The sequence below is a fragment of the Nicotiana attenuata genome, chromosome 1 (genome assembly GCF_001879085.1).
Source record: "Nicotiana attenuata strain UT chromosome 1, NIATTr2, whole genome shotgun sequence".
Lineage (NCBI taxonomy): Eukaryota > Viridiplantae > Streptophyta > Magnoliopsida > Solanales > Solanaceae > Nicotiana > Nicotiana attenuata.
In genome coordinates, this window is record NC_031989.1 from 49,224,002 (window position 1) to 49,248,599 (window position 24,598).

Consider the following 24,598-nt stretch of genomic DNA (forward strand, 5'->3'; position numbering starts at 1 on the left):
ATATATTGTAGTTAATAATATTACCTACTGAATTTCCTTTTCCAGCTTCCTGAGCTTCTTAGCCACAGATTCCTTGTCCTCTTGACAATCTGTATGTTTGGGTTCCAATGTTGGAGAATCAACATTTGGAACCTCTGATGATTGTGCACCTTGTTCATCTTCATACTCAATCTTGTTTGGCAGAGTAAGCACTCCAATCTCTTCTCCAGATTCAGTCATGCTTGTGAACTGAATGATGAAAAAAAAAGTTAGTTCCACTAAAGAAGAAAATGTAGACTATTTGTAGATATTATGAAGGTAAATGTAGACAGTAACCAAAACTGAAAAAAATACCTTAATCCACTCAGGCTTGATCATCTTCTCTTCAAAGGCAGTTAACCAAATTTGCCCCTTAGTAGCTGACCATCTTAACATGCGAGGTATTGAGTCAGGAGACCTCGTAGCAAGCTCCGTGCTGACGGTCGAGTAACACTCATAAAGCCACACTTGCAAGGCTAATGAGCATTCCCGTATGAGATAAGAATGTACACGGGGATTTAGACGATGCCTAACGGATTCCATAACCTGATTGAACGATTTAATACCCCACGGGTATGACTCAAACCGTCCAGACTCTACCAAATAGAACCTAAAGTTGTCTATAAAAGACACATGGTCTTTGTCAGAAGGGCAAACAAAAAATTCCAAAAGATAAAGAATTCACAACTTGACTGCATCCTCATCGTTTACCCAAGATCTATTTGTCACTATGTTTTTCAAATACCACTTCTCTACTCTTTTTTTGTTAGAAAAATAGCTATTCATTAACTTGCTAACATAACTAGAAGTGTATCCATAATCTGAAAACTGATTCACACAATTTAAACCAGTAATTAAACCAAACTCTCTCAATGAAAAATTTAATTTTCCCCCCTTCAAGTTGACTGAAAAAAATGATTCATTAGACTTAGACAGTTTATACTTCATGAGGAGATGAATAGCTTGGTTTTGCATGCAAATAGAGGGGAGAGACAGTAAGTAACCAAAACAATTATTTTTAAAAAGCTTTAAAGCATTTGGAGACAATAACTCTTTTATCTGGCCAGGAATGCTAGGATCACACAAAGTGTGGAATCTAAGCACACCATAATCCACATTATGTGGCGTAAAATAATGTCCATTCTGCACAAAATGATAAATTAGTTCACATTAGTAAAATGCATAAAAATGAAGCATTAATCTACATATTATCTACATATAACTACACCATCACTACGCAAATAGCTAAAAACAAATGAGGAAGAAAAAATACATACATAATTGCTTCAAAAAAATACAGCCTATCCACATAACTACAAAACACTACAAGACATCTACAAATATAAAAATTATCTACAAAAATGCAGGAAGAAGAAAGTAACTACATCTCTGTTTCAAAATTTAAAAGCTAACGACAATTGCAATACAAGACAACTACAAAATAACTACAATTATAAACTGTAGAAAATCACAACTACAATCAATCTACAAAATTAAGACAACTAATCTACAATTTACCAAAACACTTAAAACAGAGATTTTGATATCCAAAACAAAATTACAAAACTGGAAACGAAAATAATAAATGTTTACCTTCGCCAAAATTTTTTTTGAACCAATTTGGGGAGATTTTTGGATTGTTTCTTCGATTTTTGCTTTGAGGAAGCAGGAGACAACTTGGGTTTTTTTACTCTTGGAATTTTAGGGACATCGTTAACAAAGTCGTCATCTACACAAAGCTCTTTATCCTTTCTTTTGAGTTGTTTGCCGCCTGGTGTACCACTGCCTCTAGCATCGACATCGTGCAAATGCTTTGTTCTATTCTCGGCACGGATTTGTCTAGGAGATGAACTGTGAGTAGTAGGTTCCATTGCATGTGTAGATTTTAGGGATTTTTGTGGTGATTTTGGTGTTAAAACACCCAAATCGAAAGAGGGGATATCACCTACTGTCGTTTTTCTAGGTATTTTTTTGGGAGATTTGATGTTCTTCATAGTTTAACTTAAACTTGACTAAAAATGGGAAAGAATTTTGAAGAATAAGAATTTAAATGGAGAAAAATGAAGAATGTGGGTAACTTTTGTTCTGTAAAGAAGAAAACATACGCAGAACGTGAGGGAGTGAAGGTAAAACGTGGGGGGAGGGGGGAGTTAGGGGTAACGTGCGGAGGGGGTGGGGTTGAATTGAAAGGAAAGAGAAACGTGGGAAGTCCTATAATTATGCCTCATATAAATGCCTATTAATTATATTCCTTTTTTAAATTATGGTATATAAATGATAATTTAATATACTAAATGTAATTTACTCAAACCTTAAACATGTAGGGTAAAAAGGTTTCATAAATGTGATAGGAATGTAAAAATTACTAGATATGTTATGAAATTTAATAAACTTCAACTGATTCCATGAAGAAGTTGACATCATTTAAAATACAAATAAATTTAAATAGTAGATTACCAGATAATGGTTTATTGTTGTTGATAAAAGAAATGTATATAGTTTCTATTTTATGAAAGTGGACCCAATTATTATTAGATTTTATATAAATAATATTAATAGAATAAAAATTAGAAAAAAAAATTAAAAGAATTGCCCATCGCCATTGCTTTTCTGTTCCCCAAAAAAGAATCCAAATTAGTCCTCTTCAATATTCACCCCCTTTCTTCCCCAAAATCCCAATTTGGAGAGCGAGTCACTGAAGTCGCCAAATTGACAACTCTATAGCAAATTTAATAGCCCCTATAGTATACTACCCCGTGATTCTCTTGCAGAAAATTCAGTTTAACCCATTTATAGCATTCTACAGTTGGAATTACCATTTAACCACCAGCAGCTCTTGTAGAAGAGGAAGATTTGAGAATTATACTCCAGTGAGCTTGAAACAAGAACCTGACTGAGGCAATTTTCTCAAAAGGACTTAGAAGTTCGGAGCTCCTTATTGAGGTCCCAACATTTCTGTTTTAATTCGATTATTCAATTGATTGCTTTTTTCGTTTGTGGATATTTCATTTTGGATTTAGAAGTTTTCATCTGTGTTTGGTGATTCTGGGTGAAATATATATCTTTTGTGGACATCTTAAAGCTTGTGTCTTTTTTTATAATCTAATTGCTATTCAGGTTTCATGCATGGCATTCATGTGAAGCTCTGGACTCTCTTTTTTCTTTTCTTTAATATGATAATCAAATCGAATTGGCTAGTAGAAAGCTTAAAGATACTTCAATAGAGGGCCTAATAGGTTTTATAGTGTGATTTAATATCCATGACAAGTGGCAGAACCAGGAATTCTGAACAAGTGGATCCAGAACAACAATAGAATGTCACATATGGGATTGGAACCTGTGATCCAAAGCAATTGTTAAACCCCCTTTGCCACATCACTAGACTTTTTCCTTATAGGATTCAATAATTTATTAAAAAAGGGCAGCCTACCCTGACGTAAGCGTAAGTGGCTAATTCTACGGTTCGAACCTGTGACCTATAGGTCACATGGGAGACAACTCTACCGTGGCTCCAAGGCTCCCCTTTAACAATTTATATATAACCTAAAAAATCATTTTTGTCCTATTTGCACACGTAATTATTCAGTTCACTCCTCTTAGCTCCGCCACTGTCCATGATGCCGAAGGGTTTTAGGCCCAAGTTTACATAGGTTGATGTTTGCATCTCGAATTGCCTAGAAGTTTAAGCTATTCTTATGGTTAAGAGATATGCATTTACCTCTGAAAAGCTTGCCTTTTTACCCTCCCTTGCACCATATTTTTCTTGTATTGACCAAGCACATTGAGTAATAGAACTAAAATAATTGCTAAGTGACTTTTGTGTTGAGTGATGATGATCATAACTGTTTTACCATAATTATTAATGTTTTTCTAGAACATGAGCTTTGCATTCAGAGTAAAATGTTGCATCTGCTTTAGCAATTTTGTTTGTAGTGCATTGTCTTCAGCAACATATGGCACCTAATATATTGTATTTAAGTGATGATTTTCTATTTAACTGTTCCCTCCTTATTGTTCTCTGTCCTTTCAATTTAGTTTCTCATATTACTCATGAGGACACTTTATATCCAGTCAGTAGGTTTTAGGTAACTTTTGGAAGTGGGATATGTGCAATACAAATTCCATTTCATGAATTAAGAGTGCTGGACGATTGCTCTGTAATAAATTTTTGATTATATTTTACTTTGAATTTTGACTTTATAGGACTTGCTAGTGCATTCATAAAATATCGTTGGTAGGTCGTGCGGAAGGTTTATAAAATATTATAATCTCAATCTAATTGGTTTCTCTTTCTTCCTCATCCCCCTTGTTTCCTTCTTATTTTACCTAATGGAGACTGCGGAGCCTGGTCTTTCAGTAAATAGAGATACACAATAGGCACACGCTTAGGCTCCAGAATTCTGAACCTGAACACAGAGAAGAAAATTCATAATGCTCTTGGATGTGTGATTCACTGTTCAACTTTTAATGCTTAATGCTGTTGGAGTATTTTGAAATTTAATCCAGTAGATTTATTAGTGTGTATTATGTTCGCAGCCGAGCTGACTGAATCATACTGTGTGTAAATTGTCATGCTGAATGCTGCTTCCAACTGGTGGGGGTGGGATGAATTCTACAATGGATGACATGAACTTAATACATCAGGCTCAGAGGCATCATCTTGTAGTGAGAGAGATAGGAGAAGAAATTGATTTGGAAATAGGGCCTGGGGATGATGACCCTTCATTTAGTAATAACACTTTGATTAATGTTCCACCACAAGAATCTGCGGGCGAAGAGCATGATGAGACCAAGCAGATGATGATTCATCAAGCTTCCGGAGTGAATCAGGATTTGTTGAAGACTCAACCAGTGAAAAAGAAAAAGAAGGTTGTTAAAAGATGGAGAGAGGAGTGGGCAGATACATATAAGTGGGCGTATGTTGATATGAAAGATGGCACAGCAAGGATATTCTGCTCTGTTTGCAGAGAGTATGGTAGGAAGCACAGGAGGAATCCTTATGGAAATGAAGGCAGTCGAAACATGCAGATGAGTGCTCTGGAGGAGCATAATAATAGTTTACTTCACAAAGAAGCTCTTCGTCTCCAAATGGCATCCAAAGATAAGATAGTTGTTGATAAACCTATATATGTTAAAGGTAATTTCCCTTTTAATTTTTTTTTTGTTGGCTCTATTCCACCTTATCCTTTACACTTTTGTTTTTATTTTAAAAATTGTGTGGGACTTCTAAAGCAGTAATTATTTAATTTGTCAACCATTTTCAAGAACATCACTCTTTCCTTCATACCTCCTCTTGCTGTATATTGATGATAGCTTTAGAAGGTCATCAAGTACACATAGTTTAATTTTCTGCCGTATGTAGAAACCGTATTTGTTGTTAATTAGGTTTCAAATTCTTCTTCTTTTTTCCTTGAGGAGTTCATATATTCCAACTCTACCCCTAAAAATTGAAATATATGAGTTTGATGTCAGTGGTAGCAGCAGCTATTTTGTTAATATCTAATCTAAGCAAAAACTTGTAAATTGTCCAACTTAAGTCTTTCCCTGGATCTTATTCTTATTATATCCCTTTGGAAGATTATGCCTTTCACTTTTGCGAAGTTCAGAAGTCTCTAGAACAGGTTAATTTTATCCAGTATGCTTGCATGGGTTTGTACGACTATTGAGTAGGCAAATTAATTAATTGACATACTAAACTGACTCTTATGTTGGAAGTAGTTGGGTGATCTCAAGTATGGGAATGGTGGGCCAAAAATTGGTTTTGATCTTCTATTCCATATTGAGGGATAGAGTTGTAAATTTGTGACTAGTGTTTAGAATCACAGGTATATCTTTGTTTAGTACTTTTGTGCTCTGTTTTATAAAAGTGAGACAATAACCACTGAAGTCAATTTGTTATCACCTTGAACATTCACACATATACACACGTGTATGTATGTGTGTATCAGATTGTCATTTCACATTCATTCTTGTTTGTTTGTGTAGATGTGGGATTTTGTTCCTAGCGACTAAGATTCTTTTCTGACTTTTTCATTGCTGTTGTAATTCCTAAAAAAGCGCTTATGTCAAAAACGGCTGGATCGATCATTGAAGCTGCATTAAAAAGGGATCCTCATGAACTAGAGTTCATACAATCTGTTCAAGAAGCGGTTCATGCTTTAGAAAGAGTCATTTCAAAAAACTCAAGGTAAGTTGTCTTGAGAATAAACCATATGTATGAAAGAGTAATCATTACAACTTTTATTACAACTCTGATAAGAGAATATTTTACTATGTTAGTTACGTAAGCACTATGGAGCGGTTATTAGAACCTGAGCGCACAATTATTTTTCGAGTGCCGTGGGTTGATGATAGGGGTGAGACGCATGTGAACCGTGGGTTTCGGGTTCATTTTAATCAGACTCTAGGTCCATGCAGGGGTGGTCTCCGTTTCCATCCATCGATGAACTTGAGTATTGCCAAATTTCTTAGCTTTGGACAGGTGATCTTCTGCTAATTATCGTACTCTCTTAATTTACATGCAAACACTCGTAATGTGTGTATAATTTCTTTAAAGAGTACAAGCAATGATGTGCAGTTCAATTGAGAAAGTTTGCTGCTTCTCATAATGTTTTATTTTGCTCTCCTTTGGTAGACTTTGAAAAATGCCTTGTCGCCTTACCGACTTGGGGGTTCTTCAGGTGGAAGTGATTTTGATCCTAAAGGCAAAAGTGATAGTGAGGTATATGTTTATGTTTAACCATGTTGATTTCTAATCACGAATTTGTTTTCAAGCGTTAATCTTTCTTCTACGTCCTGCCTACTTCACTGTAGGTCATGCGATTTTGCCAGAGTTTTATGAATGAATTGTATCGTTATTTGGGTCCTGAAAAGGTAGCTAAAGACTAACTTCTATGTCTATTTTACTTTGAGTTTCCTGTCAAATCATATCTTGTTTCTGTAGTCTGATTATTATCTAATCATGTAGGATCTTCCTTCAGAGGAGATGGGTGTTGGTACTCGGGAAATGGGCTTTCTGCATGGACAATATCGACGACTGGCTGGTCATTCACAGGTGAAGATGGTTAATTTTTTGATATTTCAGATCATCTTATTCTGTTCCTTCCATTTCTTTTGTTTTCTGCACCTAATGTGACCATGGATAAGAATTGTATCAAGACCAGACAAACTAACAGCCTAACATCCTTAAACGTATTACGAGAATCAAGAGGCTAATAATTCACATATTATATGAGATTTTCTGAATTTCGTAGGGTGACAGCAGAATACAGATCTAAGCTAAATGATCTTGATATTTTAACTCAAAAAAGAGAAAAAGTAGAAGAGAAGAGAATGCCATCTGATGGATTTCTGAACTGTGTTATTATTGTCATTTCTGCTGAAGATGAAGTGAGGAGGACAAGAGGGGATTCTGTACATAGCATTATGTCATTTTTTTTAATAAGTTAAGGCTGCGTACAATAGACACTTGTGGTCCGGCCCTTTCCCCGGACCCCGCGCATAGCGGGAGCTTAGTGCACCGGGCTGCCCTTTTTTTAGCATTATGTTATGTACAAAGCTGCAAAACTAAAAATAAATTCCTGAAAGTATGCCTGTCTCCTTCTTATGATCTCATTGGGCTGAAGGACTAATAGTTCATGGAGAAGGCTCTGCTATTTTCAACAAAAAGCCACTAATTGGCTTTGTTGTTGATCTAATGAGGAGCATCTCTATCAGTTAGTCAATTGAAAGTTCTAATGTGCATGCATTTCCCTCGTTCGTAAGTCCACAACCACAAGGCACTTGTTGGTATCCTTTTTGAGCTTCTTCGGTAGTTTGGGCAAGTTACCGAAAGCTGTTAAGCAAGTTTTTCAATTGTATGATTTTAGGGCTTCTTTTACACTTGCAGATTTAATTATTACTACTATTGTGCCGGTTCTTGTGATTCAGTTTTCCATTTAGGTATGTCTCAAAATGTTTGACTCACTTCCAACAATGATAATTCACATCTAAGAATTTTTAAACAATGATTTGATGTGCCAATTGATATAAACAGGTAGATCTAACTTATTAAACTCCTTGCTCCAATTAAACCCTGTCATGTAAAATGGTCCGGGTAAGTATTTGTTTACAAGTATATATATGGAAGTTGTTTTTGGTTGTCCTTGTAATAAGTCAAGATATAGATAACACTCATGTAGGGGTTTTAGTCCTTCCTGTAGGGGTTCCTACTCTTCTAGATAAAACATTGCTATCTGTCAAATATTACTTTTTTCATTTTATTCTCTTTTTGTTGTTTCTACACGTCTTTAACTGACTAAGGGTTCATGGTAACACCCGTTTAACAGCTGTGCCAATCATATAAACGAAGCATAATTCTGAAGCGCTTGATGTAGTTAGAGATATTAATAATAGATAATTAACAGTTCTTCATGGGTGAACCGCCAGATTTAATGCTTTTGAGCAAGAAGTTTTTTTTCGACCTTTTTCCTTTGAATGTGTTGTATATCATCCAAATGATTATACACATTCTCCTTTCTGTTCTCCTCTTTCTTTTCTTTTTAATTTTATGAATAGTTAAATTGATACACGTTCCACGTTATGCAGGGAAGTTTTACAGGACCTAGAGTAAATTGGTCAGGCTCCAGTCTTCGAACTGAGGCTACTGGCTACGGATTGGTGGAGTCTCTTCTTATGTTGGTTTAATTTGTCAAATACCTGTCTCATTCCTGCCAACTAATTTCTGTTGCAAACTTTAGGTTTTCTTTGCACAGCTTATGCTTGCAGACATGAACAAAGAACTAAAAGGTTTAAGGTACCATCCTTTCCAAATGATGGATTTCCTTCTGTTTGAAATCAGAAATATAAGAGCAAAATAGCCTAATGTTTGGGGCTTCTTTTACTGATCCTCATGAATGGCAATGTCACTGGATCTGTTTGTTATTATGAGCATCCACCTACATTATGGGCATTGCTGAAAAATGGCAAGCCTGTTAGAAATTCACGGAGATCTCTTTGTCAGAAGACATGAGTGGGTAGCATGTAGATATTTATACCGTCCGACATTATAGGTGGCACGTAATTAGGTCATTATAGCCTGACCCCTCCAAGGCATTTAAATTATGAGCTTCGAAACTATTTGCATTGGCAGGTATCGATAAGTAGAGAGAGAAAGCTGTTTGCTCTTGGTATTTGCGGGTGTTATCAGAAATAATGCTTGTAACGTCCTTTATGTTCAGGTGTGCAGTTAGTGGTTCTGGAAAGATTGCAATGCATGTCCTAGAGAAGCTCATTGCTTACGGGGCCGTTCCCATCACCGTATCTGGTAAACTTTCTGATTTCTTTTGAAATCTTTTTCAGCTTGAATGGTGAACTTAGAGGCGTTCTCTAAAAAATCTGTATTCCAATATCAACCAGTACAGCCTGCGACCTACCTTCTTTCATTTTTATATTTTGGCTTGGCTTAGAACTTATATTTAGGAATCACCGAACATTCAGTTTATGCTTGTCACAGATGTTCTCTTCCAGAAGGTGAGAGTGATAGTTCATTGCACCACTAATTTGGTGCAGGTACAATATGATACTTAAATTATTAAATTTGCCAATTATGATTTTACAGACTCAAAGGGTTATCTGGTGGATGAAGATGGATTTGATTTCTTAAAGATATCTTTCCTGAGAGAAATCAAAACTCAGCAGAGAAGCTTAAGGTTTGTTTTTTTCTCCACAATAGCTGTGTAGACAAATACCTTTGAGATTTTGAATAAATGGCATACTTACAAGTACTTTTGCAGAGATTACTCAAAGACTTATGCTCGCTCAAAGTACTATGATGAAGCTAAGCCTTGGAGTGAAAGGTGTGATGTTGCATTCCCATGTGCCTCACAGAATGAAATTAATCAATCTGACGCCATTAACTTGGTTAACTCTGGTTGTCATATACTTGTAGAAGGTATTGGTCAACCTCCTGTTATCATTATCACTCGTTTGTTATTATTGTCCAGGATTCCTACCCATATAGTGAGTGGGTAAGTGGCGTTCCTTTCTTTTAACGCTTTAACTGTATTCCTGTTCATTTTTAGGCTCCATTATGCCATGTACCGCTGAGGCAGTTGATGTTTTGAGAAAGGCTAATGTCCTAGTTGCTCCTTCTATGGCTGCTGGTGTTGGAGGGGTAGGATCTACTTTCCTCACTAGTCTGTTCATGATAAGTAACTCACTTGTTGAAAAGTAGCAAACACTACCTGAATTTGCAACGGAAGTCATTATGTATTTCTACTATCTTTTTTGCGTTCAAAGTAAGCTTATGCTTCTATGTGACAGTAATACTGGCTTGGGTCTTCCAACATGGGTAAGATATAATGCTAAAGTAGGAAATTTCAAACTCTAATTTCGACTGTTGATGGATTATTAGTAAGGTTAAGGATGAAAGTCTTGGTAACTGTGAAAAAAATGGTTCAATTTTGTTCAACTCATGAATGGGAATGAGAGATGGAAGCAACATTCTCTTCATTCGATCCCAATTTTACTTTTACACAAGAAATGATTTTGGAGACTGTCCTGTAGTTAACCGGCTTCCTGCGAGGGCATCTCACACGTTTGATGTCCTATTTAATGCTTGACAAAAGATTCATTTCCAATTTCTTCCACGTTACTTGATTAACTTTTCTTTTGTGATGTCTCATTTTTGACATCCCTTTTATGAGATAGAGCTTGTGAAGTAATTTTGTGAAGCTTGCGTTAGACATAAGTTTAGCAAGAAAGTTGGTGCAACAAGCATGAAACACCAATTTGTATCAACATATGTTTTATATCTTGAGATGCTCATAATAACATGGACGAGGTTTCCCATATTTTCTTCTGTTGTGGACTGACCTTTCTGCAACTTCATTGTGTCCATTTTCTTGGATGGATAAAATTTCTGACCATCAATCGCAGGTTGTTGCAGGGGAACTTGAGCTGAAAGAGTGTAATTTAAACTGGTCTCCAGAGGATTTTGAGTCTAAATTACAGGTTAGCACTTAAATCTTGATGCAGAACTGGAGCTTTTATTTTGGGGGTGGGGGGGTAGAGGGGTAGAAGTGTCAATATGATAAAGCTCATCAGTTTGCTTCTGATAATTCAAATATATTTAGTTGGAGCAAGTGCCAATCAAAGCAAATTGTTATGCTTTTCCTACTCGTGGTCTAGCCAACAAAAATTAACATGTGCTGGAGTCAGTTGTGAAAGAATATCCTCTTGTTAATCATCTTCATGTAGCATTTTATCATATGCTTGTTGTCCGTAAATATTCTGTGAACCAACACTAGTTGTCTCTAGATGAGGTTTTGTATAGTTGCAGGTGTTTCTTTTGTCTGTTTTCCATTTTAATGCAAATGTCATCCCTAGTAACAGTGAGGATGGATCTCTTGCTTGCTGCAGGAGGCTATGAAACAGACATACCAGAGAGCCCTAAAAGCGGCAACAGATTTTGGTTATCAAAAGGAAAGTCCAGAGTAAGTTTTTGCCTAAAACTAACACCACAAAAAAGTGGTCTTTATGTGCAATTTTATGGATTTAGTAAATAGGCGCTTACAACAATTGTCTCTTTCCGTCTTCTTGAGCCGAGGGTCTATCGGAAACAGCCTCTCTACTCCGTCGGGGTAGGGGTAAGGTCTGCGTACACACTACCCTCCCCAGACCCCACTTGTGGGATATTAGTGGGTTGTTGTTGTTGTAGCGCTTACAACAATTATATTGAACAGTTTGAAGGAAATTGTTCCTGTGCTTTGTTATATTATGAATAATGTCTTTTTGTGTTTTTGTTTTTTCTTTCTACATAAAGCATGAAATATTCTTTCTAAAATGCTCTTCAGTTCTTTTCTTAACAAGATTGTTGTTTTTTTCCCTTGAAATGTTCTATTATCCTTTTGGATTTTTGTGATAGACATTGCTCGCGTGGATATTATCTTGTTCAAACATGCTAGCTCGATTCAATAGGTTGTTGTGATATTTGCAGGGCGTTGGTCCATGGAGCAGTGATCTCTGCTTTCCTAACGATTGCCAACGGTATGGTGGACCAAGGATGTGTATAAATTGCAGCTTTTTCTTGATATAGCTAAATATCATATTTAATTACTTTTTATTTGACATCAAATAAAAAGTATGGTGGACCAGGATCTTATACAGTGCTTGATATTGTAGATGGTGGGAGGAATATATGTTTGTCATTGTAGTGTACATGTATTATGTAGGTTAGTTAATGTCAAAGCTTTGGTGTAGGATGTACTACATTTCTATGTTAGCAAGGTTTAGTTAGCTGCTGAAATACAAAAAGTAATTGTGAAAGCAAACACTTGGTATTGTGGGGTTGATGGACTTTTAAGTTTTCAGCAAGGAAATCCTTATAACTTGGATGGACTCCAATAAACCTTTTCAAAGATAAAAAGGCAAGGGAACACTCTGATTAGTTGGATACACCAAAAGAAATATTTTAGGTGTTTTGATCTGAATATGGATGTATTATTATACTTTTTCTTGGATTGAATTTATGAATTGCCAAAAAGAAAGCGTGAAACGATATTAAGTTTATTATTAATAATAATGGAGAAGTTTTATTATTGCACTAAAAACAACTGGACCTTTTTTGAACCTTGGACTTGGAAAATATCTTTTTCTTTAGGGACAAAAGAAGTTGAAATTTAAAGTTAAGAGCCGCATATATGCTAAATAAGTGAAAAATTATCCAATCTAAGAGATGCACAACTATTGACATAACCAGAAATTGTAACCTTTGAAGTTCAGTTGGCAATAGTTCAAGCATTTGACTTTTAGTTGGGAGAAGTGGAAAAAAGAGTCGCCACATAAAAGTTAACGTTATTTGTGTGATGTTTAGTTTCATTTAGTCTTTACACATAACTAATACTCGAGTAAATTATGCGGTAATGTAATATTATTTTATGGAGGATAAAATGTGATATAAGAATATGAGGATTACTAATACATGACTAAAACAACTAAATGATAAAAATAATCTTTTATGTAATAACCGATAATTTATTTTGTTAATGTGTAATAATATTTAATAAAATAACCAAATACAATACTAATAAATTCATTATAAATTATTGTATTACCAATTTTTACATAATTTAAATTCTAAACCAAATGACCCGCACAGAATTTTGAAGAAAGTCAAAGCGCACCAAGTGTGTGTAATAACTAAAAATTCAGAGGAGTATTATTGAGTTCGAGGTCGGTATGCACTGTATACAAAAACTGGAATTTGCTCAGTATAAAAAAGCCGACGTATATAAGGAGATCGGCACCCTCTTTTTCCCCAAAAGAAACCTACAACCTAAGCCACTGACCTAAAACACACACACACAACTAGGGACAGTCGGACAGACGAAAAACAAAACCCTCCAAAATCCCTATATATTCCAATCCTTGTCCTTGTTGGTCTCATAATTCTGCGTTTATTAGAATTGTTCGATGCTTCTCCCGTTCATAATCGGATCCACTTCAGCTAATACTAAATGCTCTGTTTCTCCTTCTTTGTTTCTTCCTATTTCATGTCTGCAGCAACAAGGCTAATTTTTCATAAGTTCCCTATAAAGTTGTCTACTTTAGTGGTTTTTGAGTTCCACCCTACAATTTTCTGCACAGCATGAGTGATTCTAAGGTGTGTATTATTGATTGTTGATGTTTCTCTTTTGCTTTTGGTGGGTTTTTGGTAATTCTAGAATGTTCTGAATTATGGACAAAATTGGTTCTTGAGTTGTGGTTGTAATATTGTGGTTTGTGGCCTTCATATTGTGGATGCCTGAGTAAGGTAAAGACTGCACTTTGTTTCTGATATATGGTGATTGAGTGGAATTATGATGTTTGATTGTTTTGAGTTATGGATAAAAATCAATTCTTTAGAAGTTTGGGATGGTTCATAGGTTTATCATTGTCTGGTTATTATTGGCTGTAAGCAATTTGTTTGTGATGATGTGCATTTTTTTTTGGGGGGGGGGGGGGGGGGGAAGTATGTTCTTTGAGTTGCGGACTGTTTTTTTTTTTTTGGTTTATATTTTTACTGTTATTGATTGCTAGTTTGGTTTTTATGGTATGTGGTTGTTGTGGATGACCTAGGAAGTGAAAAATAAATCTATGTTTCTGTCAGATGGATATGCTGTTAGAGAAAGATTTTAGTTAATGGTTGAATGGCTTCTTGCTGCAAAGTAAAAGAGTCCTAAAAATTTCCCTTTTTCTCCACATGGTTGTCTTTATGGATACTTGTCTAGTAGGAAGTGGTCCAGTGCTAAGTTACGTAAGATCACTTGGGAATATCTCAGGCTTGTGGTAGTGACCAATTACTGTGGTTACTTGCGCTTTGCTGGTATATTCTATTTACCACGGAGTCAGGGGCGGATTTGTAGGCAAATTGACGGGGCACGTGAACCCATGGTCTTTCCGTCAAACTAGGTATTTTATGTACACTTTTTTTTGGAATTGGTCTAGTATTCTCTGGTGGCACCCATGCTCCAAAGAGGCTTAATGGTGCACTTGGTTGAATGATGAGTTATTTACCTAGAGGACTAGGGATCAAATCCCACTTAATACTTTCTTTTTTCTCCTTTTTTAGTGGTGCACCCATGTTATAAAAATCCTAGATCCGCCTCTGCACGGAGTATGAAAGACCAGGGTTCATTCCTGCCTATTGTATTTTTACTTGATCACTTTTATATTACTAAGACATGGCATAAAGACTTACAAGAATTCAAGTTAATGATCAAGTCAACAAATTTTTTTGGGCACAACTTTAAACAAATACTAACTAACTAAGCTAAACCTTCTATACAATGTTAAATAGACATTCGTTGATCCTAATAGAAGAAGTGGTTTGAGCAGTGATATCCTGCATTTAGCTAGGTGCATTAAGTCAATAAATTAGTGGTTACACAAGTCTTGTGAAGGCTAATTCGGATTTGAACTGATGGGGTTGGCAGTAAAAGACTCAAAAGGAGCTGCTACAATTGCAGGCAGAAAATGACTTCGGTACATGGATTTGGCGTTAGCTGTGTCAAGTGATTGTGTTAAGTGTGGTTTGGACTTGTTAACTTTGTTTGAATAGTTAAGAGCTTTAGATGTGTCGGAATGATTGGTGGATATTTGATATAATTATTGGTACGGTATGATATGACAGAATTACAGTCTGTAGTTTTTGCAGCTTCTGTAGATTTACTCGACCGTTGTGCTGCGTTCGGTGATACTTTAATTAGTTAAAGAAATTACTGACTGCCTCTGATTCTGCCCTTTTCTTTTCCTCTCATTTTGGTTAGCGCTGATAGAGCCAACATTGTTTCTTTTGTCTTGATGTTGCAGTTATTTTTATTTGGTTCATTTACTGAAGATGAAACGAAGTCATTGCTGAACCCGCCATCTGGTTGTGATGCGAATAAGCACGTGGAAGAAAAGGTGATAGTTAATTCTTCAAAATTGGTGCCTGAATTATCTTTTGGAAGTTTCAGCAGTGTGTCCAATTCTCAACACGGTTCTTCCAAAGAGAAAGTAGGCTCAGATTCCTCTGCTACTCTCAAGGAGCAGAAAGCTGGGCATGAGAAACCAAAGACAGATAACTTACTCAGAGAAATCAAACAGAATGGAGATGTCCAGAATGATTACTACGCCAATGGACATGAAGGATCTGCAATGGTACACAATATCGGCTTTAGCAATTTATGTGTGTCGGAAGATGAGGGTAAAACCATTAACAAGTTGTCTAGTACAGCTGGACGAGATGATGGTGCACCATTAAATAAAGGAAATTCGAATGGGCTCACTAGCAATTCAGCAAAAAGTGCATATTCAGGACAGGCCCCTCTGGAGGTATCTGGTGCGCCTCTTGATGTTGCAGGCTTGCTACCTCGGGGTCTAATCAACTCAGGGAACTTATGCTTCCTTAATGCTACATTACAAGCTCTTTTGTCATGTTCGCCTTTTGTTGAGCTTTTGCTAAGTCTAAGCATACACAGTATTTCCAAGGTTGAATATCCAATATTAGCTGCATTTGTGGGGTTTCTTTCTCAGTTTACTGTACCTGGTTCAAATTTAATGAAGAAAGATGCCACCAGTATTGAAGTTGGTACACCCTTCAGCCCAGCAGTATTTGAAGCAGTTCTGAAGAAATTTACTCCTGATGTGCCTAAAGCCATTTCCGGCAGGCCAAGGTCTGTACTTATTTACACTTGTTTAGTATCTTTTTTCTGGAGTTTTCTTCAATGTACTTGTTGTGACAGACCTTGAGGTTACCATTTATCGATTAGTGTAAATTGGAGAAATGTGTCAACTCTTTGTAAAGTATCTCAAAACTCCCTTTATTAACATTTTCCAGACAAGAAGATGCACAAGAGTTCCTGAGTTTTGTGATGGATCAGATGCATGGTGAATTACTAAAGCTTGAAGGGCAATCTGGTTCAAGTGGGAAAAATTCATCTCTTGTTTCGTCAGAAGAAGATGAGGGATGGGAAACTGTTGGCCCAAAGAACAAATCTGCAGTCACAAGAACTCAGGACTTTGTTCCTTCAAAATTAAGTGCAATTTTCGGAGGGCAGTTGCGGAGTGTTGTTAAAGCAAGAGGTAGTGTGCTTTTTATAAATATTGAGATTTGCTTCTTATATAAAGATCATCTGCTACTTATGAAGAGCATAAGACTAGTCAAATCTAGGGGTATTACCTGAGTTTTGGAAAAAGGACTAGTCAAATCTAAGAATTGGGAATTGGTTATTTCCATAAATTTTCTCATTTTGGATTGCCCATGTGAATCCTGGTCCAACTGTGATAACTGTTAAAGGAAGTGTGTATCATCAGTTTAAGTTAAATATCCCCTCTAAGACAAAAAAAAGGATTTACACAAAATTAAGTAGCTTTTGAAAAGTGGTAAGAAGCTTCGTTTTCTCTCTAAATCCCAGCAATTTCTTGTTTGCTACTTTTCATGATTTTATTTTAGCAGAAAGATTGCACATGACCTATAGGTTGATCATTAACTCTATTGCATGACCAAAAAAACAATTCTGCCTTTATTGTAAATTTGTCAAAGGACGCATAGAATGCAACAGAGGAAGGTGACTTCTGGCTGTAGCATAGGAAATTATCTTTTTCCCAGCAACCAGTCTACAGTATTATCTTTAGTTTCAGAAACTGTAAATGTGCTATATTACAAGCTCTCAATCTGACAAATGCAATAGCTCGTTTGCCAAGCAACTAGATGTTGTGGTCTTTTATCTATTTTTCGTAGGAAAGAGAAATTTGTCTGACCTAATGAGGTTCTCTCAAGTTTCAACTATTTTTGAATTTGGATTGAGTTTAAGATTTTGAATCTACTTTATTTATTATAGGGAACAAACCCTCTGCCACTGTTCAACCATTTTTGGTGCTCCATCTTGATATTTCACATGAGGCTGTTCGTACCATTCAAGATGCTCTCCGTCTATTTGCTGCTCCTGAGACACTCGAGGAATATAGAACAACAGTAGGAAAGGTAAATTGTTCCGCTACCTTTGGACATTATGGTTTGTAGTGTCTGCTCTTAAAGTGTTATGAGTTACAGTACGGAGTCAAGCTGTTCCTCTTATATCTTTTGGGGAGCCTATGAAATCCAAATATTCATGTACGACTGTACGTCACCTACAAAATGGAAAATTACACTAAAAGGATAAGGTTGTTTGATAAAAAGCCTTCAATCTGTAAAGGCGATTAAATTTTCCTTTAAATCATCTAGGGTTCCTTTCCTTCGAGAGTCCATGAAGTGAAGACTGGAACTGTGAGACATGTATTCTGCAGTTGTTTTGAAGCCTTTTTCCCATGCCAGCTCCAGTTCTTTGCATCACCAACTGAAACCCTAAAATGGTTATTAAAAAACCTTTACCATATGTCCCTTGCAAAAATTTAAAAAACAAGTTTTGTGAATTTTCATTGTGCAATCCTCATAGGTAACATCAAATATTCCTATGTTAGACAAGCTTCACGCATAATAACAAGTAACAACTAGTTTTACAGGTTCAATCATAATTTGCTACAGGATTTTCCATGGCCATTCCTTTCCAGTTCTCCCGGCTACATTCATATTTTGACAACAAGTTCTAACTGCAGATATATCTTTCTTTGCATCTTTCAACCTTATAAGATCTGATGCCTTAGTTGCACAGCTGCTCTCCTCCAACTTTTAGGAGTGGAATCAGCCTTCTACCTGTCATCAGGATTAACTTTGTTTTCCTATTGGTTGATTATTCACAAGTTATTGCTGGTTTAGTGATCACTGATCAGATTTAAATGATCACATTCAGCAGAAGGTGCAAGTAGCACACATTGGGGATAAAATGAGAGTGTCTTCAGATGGTTTGGTCATGTCCTGCATCAACCTACAGATGCATCGGTCCGTAGGTGTGGAACTATGCTGAAGGAGGGTGTCAAAAGGGGACAGGGTCACAGGGTAGACTTAAAATCACATGGAAGGAAGTTGTCTCGAAAGACCTACAAATCCTTGGAATCAATGCAGACTTAGTTAAAGATGGACATAATGGAAGAGAAAGATCCATATAGGTGATACCTACTAGTTGGAATGAGTTTCAGACTTGGTAGAGAACTTCTATTATTATTATTATTATGAAAGACCTGTGCTTCTATTTTCGTATTATCTTGCTGTTGTTACTGGGTTTTTTCCATGACTAGTAATTTCTTTCCTATATTATTGTGACTTTGCTTTCCTTGAGCCGAGAGTCTATCAGAAACAACCTCTTTACTTGCACAAGGTAGGGGTAAAGACTGTGTACACATTACCCTTCCTAGACCCTACTTGTGGGATTACACTGGCTATGTTGTTGTTGTTATTGTTATTTATATAATACATTTATCTTATTTTTCACTTTCACTTTTATTTTATTTTAGTAATAATGATGATATCAGTTGAGCTTAAAGAAAGAAATGGGGATTCATATCGCCAATCCCAACTTGTTTGGGACTGAGGTATAGTTATTGTTGTGATCGCTGATCAAAGGCAGGATACTAGCTGGTTTTTGACCTCTAACATCAGGTAGTTTATTTCCTTGCAGTTTGGATCAGGTAGTGCCAGAAAATCCATCAGCATACAGACACTTCCTAAGATGATGATTTTACACCTGAAGCGGTTCGGTTATGGAAGCCACGGAAGTACTAAACTGCTTAAACCGGTGCAATTCCCTCCTGAACTAGTGATAAGCCGTGATTTGCTTGCTACTTCGACTACTGAGGTAATATTCAAATTTAATGAAGTTCTTTGTTAACCCTCTATCCCTATCAGGGGGAAACAATTTAATTTTTGATTTTATAATTCTGGTTGCGATTTTATGGTGTTATAAGGAATATTTTGAAGGTCACTGTAGATAGAATGGATTCAATTGTTCAAGTTGCAATTTCAAGATCTTTGGTAATTGAAGACTAAATTGATCGAAAGTTTGGTCTATCTGAAAAAGTCTCATTCATGGGAAGGAGGGAAAGTACAAGCGAAAGAGCTGATATACTTGAACCCTTATAATCTAAATACCTCACCTTCAATGAACTAATTTTATATATCAACTACTGTGCATATATGATAGTAGGCATATAATTCAGTTAAGTGTTAAATGTGAATATATATTACACCCTTGTGGGTTTTAGAAGTCATAGATATCTATAGAGCAAACTTGGATAGATCATACAGCTAACTCACATGGGGAATTAAGTGTCGTCATTTATTAAAGTGGAGTAATGCATCATAAGTCAGAAACCTTGTCGACAGAGCATGTTGACGTCCCTTGGGTCCAAAAGTGAAAAATCATCACCTTTTTGTACAAATTATCTAGGAAGCAACACATTCTTCTACAATGGCATGATTTCCATAGATTGACATGAGGTGAAACTTTTGTTTGTTGTTGTTTTTACATGCAGGGTCGACAATATCAACTTGTTTCCACAATAACCCATCATGGGAGGGAAGCTTCTAAGGGGCATTATACTGCCGATTGTCTCAGCGAGAGTGGGAAATGGTTGCGATTTGATGATGCCTCTGTTACTGCTGTTACCATTAATAGAGTGCTGCATGATCAAGCTTATGTTCTATTCTATAAACAAGTATAGGCAACACGTCTTAATCCAATCAGGTAACCGAGCGGGACAGAAGACATTCTGAAGTCAATTGGACATTGCCACACCTCAGGCATCTGCACTGCTATGTGCTCCATTGTGTTAGATAGTCATTATTGTGTTTCCATTTACGTGCTCATTAGGAAAATGAAGCATCCATTGGCATCCAGGGCATGTGTGGTAAATGTATGGAAATTTTGTTACCAGTTGTGTTTGGAGCTGTTCCTTTCCTCGTCTTCCTTTTTTGATCTTTGATTCATTATATTAGGAAAATTTGACTATTATGTAATGAGAATGAGGTCGAGATATTTCTTTATACTCTTTTGATATTCGAGTTTCTCTTTACTTTAGTTTAAATTGAAGCATAGCTTTATCTGGAAGGTGGGACAAAGTGAATATATATTGTGGTTTATATGCCTTTCTTTGTCCGCGATGCCTAGGATTAAGAATGAAATGGAATAGCCAAAGCAAGCAGCAGAAAGTATGCACCTATATATGCTGTTCCAAGCCTCAATGCCTTCTTTGGACCGACAGAAAGGGTTCGAAACAATGGAAATGACACTAGGTAGCCACTTTTAAGCATGCTATTTAAAATATATTCACAGTAGAAAATGTATTTAAAGATTAGCCAATTTGTTCAAATGTATTTAAGCATGCAATTTGAAATATAGTCACTTTTAAGTGTGTTATTTAAAATATAGCTACAGTTTAAAATGTATTTAAACAGTGAAAATGTATTTAAAGATTAGCCACGACGTCTTGAAGTTTTATATCCTGAATTCTAAATTAGCAGTTCAGAAATTTAGTACAATTAATGTTAGAATTTCAAATTAGCAGCTCGAAAATTTAGGATACTTAAAAACCTAAAGTTTGGATAATCTATAAATACATCGTAAATTGTGGATAGATTTTAAATAACAGGCTTAAAAGTGGCTACTGGTGTACTTGGCTCTCTTTTCTTTTCTTGTAGTATTTGGATGCTGTAAACTCGTCAAATTTGCAAGAATAAACCGTTCTAATCTTGAGGAATTGTATCATAGTCGTTTTTTCGCAAAATATCTTAGCTTCACCTGTAAATTTATCCTTGTAATTAACTTTTAACTCTTTTGCCTTTTGTGAAGAATAATCGATAGGTCTACGTTGCGCTTACAAGTAAGCATTTCAAGAAGACGAACGTAGAAAAGAAGAAATGGAACTGTGTACCAAGAGGGAATACACGAATTCAACTTTAAATTAAGTTGGGCTATAGTTCTTCTATAGGACAATGCAACACAGTGTGAGTCAAGATTAACTTACTGACAATGGCAAGCAATTAAGTTTTATGCACAGACAACCTAAGGTCTTTTACACAATCAGATTTCTTATTAGGTAATTGCGGCTAAATCTCTATGATAATATGGTTAAAATGGTTAAAACATACTAATAGTCTGAAAAAAACAGTATATATAACTTAAATCCTATTCTAAATAGTGTAGTATCCTTCGAAATCAGTCCAAAGAAATGGTCATTCCATTACACCTACGTAGAATGATTAGTTTAATGAAGCAGTTTTAGATCTTTGCTGCAATTTGAAGAATTTATTTGCGGCATTCTTTTATAAGAGGTGGATTATCTTAATTTAATATCATTTTTTCATTACATCACACCAGCAAAATAAGTCAACTTAATTATTTGGATATTACCTGCATAATATTACAATTAATAACTCTATCTATATCTGTTTGTCAACGTATTCTTAAAACACATATTAAATGATAGTTTTACTATACCAATTATTAAGAGCTACTTTCAATCTCAACCACTCTCCCTTTTTACAACATATATATAAATATAATTAAGAGTTTGACTTTTGCACAGTTTTTCTTACACAATCATGTCGAAATGACCTACAAATTTTCTATAATTTGGTAATTTAAAAATTTACTATTCCATCTAAAGTCCTAATTTATGTGTCATATTTTCCTTTGTAGTATGTCCCCAAAAAAGGTCATACTTTCTACTTTTAGAAATAATTTAACTTTAAACTTTGAATTTACCTTTAATGGGATGATTTATAGAACCACAAATTTCTATATTTTTTACAACTTAAACTACAAAGGTCTTCTTTTCTTTCTTAAACTCCACATCCAATTAAATACCAACACATAAATTACGATGAAGGGAATGATAAATAACATGTGCTAACCGGTTAAAATATATTATTTGCGTAATAATTTATCCCATCTGAATGTGACCTCACTCTTTTTCCTCTACCTTAGCTGCCCATTATTTGTACTGCTATTATATCGTCATATATTGGAATTTAAAAAATACTCAATCAGAATTTCATTATTAAAAATACTTTATGAAGTTATCCTAATCGCGATATCTTCCAAGGAATACACATAAACCATAAGTATTATTTTAATTTGACTGAACATGAATGCGATTACTCATTCCTTATTTGTTTCATTGCGTTATTAATTCACGTAGATTGATGGTCCCTTAAATATTTTTAGTTGAACTGGTAAATATTTAATCACAATACTGCTGGATGGAAACATCCCTTCAAAGTTTAGTTGTTGTCTTTGGAAATGAATTGCTTTTTTTTCTTTTTATTAATAAGGAAATAATCATCACTAAGAAATATAGTGAGATGAATGGAATTTCAACGTGATATAAATCCGAATTAGCCGAGCCAAAAAGAAATAAAAAACTAATCAATTAACTCTCTTGTTTTTTGTTTTCCTCCAGAAAATTAGAGTCAATTTTCAAACCCTGCCCACCAAACGGGAAAAGAATTCCTTAAAAATTCTAAAAGAAGAGTCTTAGGAAAGAAAAAGTCTTAACTTTAATAGGGTAGTCTGATATCTTTTTATTAAAGTATTGAAAGGAGAAGAAGTAGGAATTTGTAGTTTGGTCCCCCCTTTTGTATACAACATTAAACTATTGTGTTTGGATTCCTTTCTTTGAGTTCAATTTAATGAACTGTTACTTTAACTTTTTTAGGTCTTCGTGGTCCAGTCCATAGACCGCTCCTTCTCACCCTTTTTAGCTCCCCCAAGATATTAGAAAATAGGAAGAAAAAAAAAAAGATATTTGTAATTTGGGAATGAAACAACTATTACATGCCCCAAAATGGACATGGTCATAAAATAGTTGTTGTTTCAAATTTGTGCCACAGAAGACTCTTTAAAGAGGAAGCAGCGCTTTCTATTAAAAGTTTTTTCAGGCTCAAACCAAAAATATTTGATTACAACGACAACAATAAATCTAGTGCAATCCCACACGTGGAGTCTGGGAAGGGTAATGTGTACGCACACCTTACCCCTATCTTATGAAGGAAGAGACGTTCTTTCCGATAGACCCTCGGCTCAAGAACAGTGAAAAGGACACAATAAACAAACAATAACAATGGCAAAGAAATAAGATAATAGAAACAAATAGCACAACATGTAATAGCAAAGAAATTAGGAATACGAAGCTATAAGAGAAGTGCGAAAACTACCGGCAGTAATGCCACATCGTCTAATCAACAAGGAACTTGGAATAGGAGAATACAAGACTAATACTAATACTACTAGTACGACTAGAAGAGACTCTCGACTACTTATCAACCCATAACCTTAATCCTCGACCTCCACGCCTCCCTATCGAAGGTCATGACCTCGGTAAGCTGAAGTAGTGCCATGTCCTGCCTAATTGATGTGTGGCTATAATTTTATAGTTCTGTACATTATTTGCCTTGCATTTTATATGCTTTAATGATAAATTACACTTTATTTGTGCGTAATGGAGTCTATTTTATGTGTAGGTGAATTGAAGATGAAAGTAGAGCAAAAGGGATACTTAAACGTTGAAAGCGTGATCGAGAACAGTAAAAAGGAGAAAGCTGGCGACGCCAGACCTTAAGCAAGATTTATACCTGGCGAGGCCAGGCAAATGCCAGCTCAACCAGGCGTTAGCCTGGCGAGGCCAGGTAAAGGCCAGCTCCACCAGGCATTATGCCTGGCAACGCCAGGCCTGGGGCGAGATCCATTCCGAATTTTGAAGATTTATTTGGTCTCCTGGTTTGACTAGGACTTGACCTACACGTTTAGGTCTTTTCCTACACATATAAATAGACCTAAAAATGCCACTTTGAGGGGAGATAGACGGAGATTGGACGGAGAGACCGACATTAGATCGGAGATTCGACCTAAGGAGGTAAGAACACAGTAGGAGCAAGGCGGAGAATTCTTCTACGAGTTTTTCACTTGCTTCTTCCTATTTTCATTATTGGTTATGAATTATAGTATTGTAGTTATGCATACTACTATGAATAGCTAATTTGTTATCTAGGATTTTGATGGAGCCTATTAAAGGATGATTTTCCTGTTACGTTAATATAGTTTTATCGTAGTATTTTCTCTATCTGTTCAACTACGTTATTATTGTGGTTGGTTGAAGAACTCTCAATCGACTGTGCCTATTTAGTGTGTATTACTCGGGAGAGAGT

At 35.7% G+C, this 24,598-nt stretch overlaps 2 protein-coding genes across 4 annotated transcripts; both read left to right on the forward strand.

Moving 5' to 3' along the window:
* LOC109226176 (NADP-specific glutamate dehydrogenase) lies at positions 2,618-12,402 on the forward strand. The gene is made up of 16 exons (XM_019390972.1): positions 2,618-2,961; positions 4,555-5,155; positions 6,076-6,205; positions 6,298-6,499; positions 6,653-6,739; positions 6,832-6,891; positions 6,986-7,072; positions 8,605-8,676; positions 8,757-8,812; positions 9,237-9,322; positions 9,617-9,707; positions 9,792-9,949; positions 10,080-10,171; positions 10,936-11,010; positions 11,419-11,492; positions 11,996-12,402. Exons 2-16 carry the CDS (start codon positions 4,597-4,599, stop codon positions 12,069-12,071), a joined length of 1,905 nt encoding a protein of 634 aa, XP_019246517.1. The 5' UTR covers positions 2,618-2,961; positions 4,555-4,596; the 3' UTR covers positions 12,072-12,402.
* Positions 13,233-20,494, forward strand: LOC109226181 (ubiquitin carboxyl-terminal hydrolase 24-like). 3 transcript variants are annotated; one of them, XR_002068016.1, is made up of 7 exons: positions 13,233-13,660; positions 15,349-16,193; positions 16,358-16,602; positions 17,361-17,503; positions 18,312-18,599; positions 18,910-18,987; positions 19,074-19,165. XR_002068016.1 is itself a non-coding variant. In XM_019390978.1 (6 exons), the coding sequence occupies exons 1-6, from the start codon at positions 13,646-13,648 to the stop codon at positions 20,113-20,115; spliced, it is 1,614 nt and encodes a 537-aa protein (XP_019246523.1). In that variant the 5' UTR covers positions 13,233-13,645; the 3' UTR covers positions 20,116-20,494. The 3 variants fall into 3 exon arrangements, 2 of the variants coding, with proteins under 2 accessions (XP_019246523.1, XP_019246528.1); XM_019390978.1 differs by lacking the exons at positions 18,312-18,599; positions 18,910-18,987 and adding an exon at positions 19,927-20,494 and having other exon boundaries at positions 19,074-19,250; XM_019390983.1 differs by lacking the exons at positions 18,910-18,987; positions 19,074-19,165 and having other exon boundaries at positions 18,312-18,899.

Bases quoted from the DNA above. Each gene is read 5' to 3' on its own strand.
- LOC109226176 (XM_019390972.1), top strand. From the start codon at position 4,597: ATGCTGCTTCCAACTGGTGGGGGTGGGATGAATTCTACAATGGATGAC. The intron at 7,073-8,604 runs GTGAAGATGGTT...CACGTTATGCAG, and splicing joins GACTGGCTGGTCATTCACAG to GGAAGTTTTACAGGACCTAG. The intron at 9,708-9,791 runs GTTTGTTTTTTT...GTACTTTTGCAG, and splicing joins ACTCAGCAGAGAAGCTTAAG to AGATTACTCAAAGACTTATG.
- LOC109226181 (XM_019390978.1), top strand. The intron at 16,194-16,357 runs GTCTGTACTTAT...AACATTTTCCAG, and splicing joins GCCATTTCCGGCAGGCCAAG to ACAAGAAGATGCACAAGAGT. The intron at 17,504-19,073 runs GTAAATTGTTCC...ATTTCCTTGCAG, and splicing joins ATAGAACAACAGTAGGAAAG to TTTGGATCAGGTAGTGCCAG.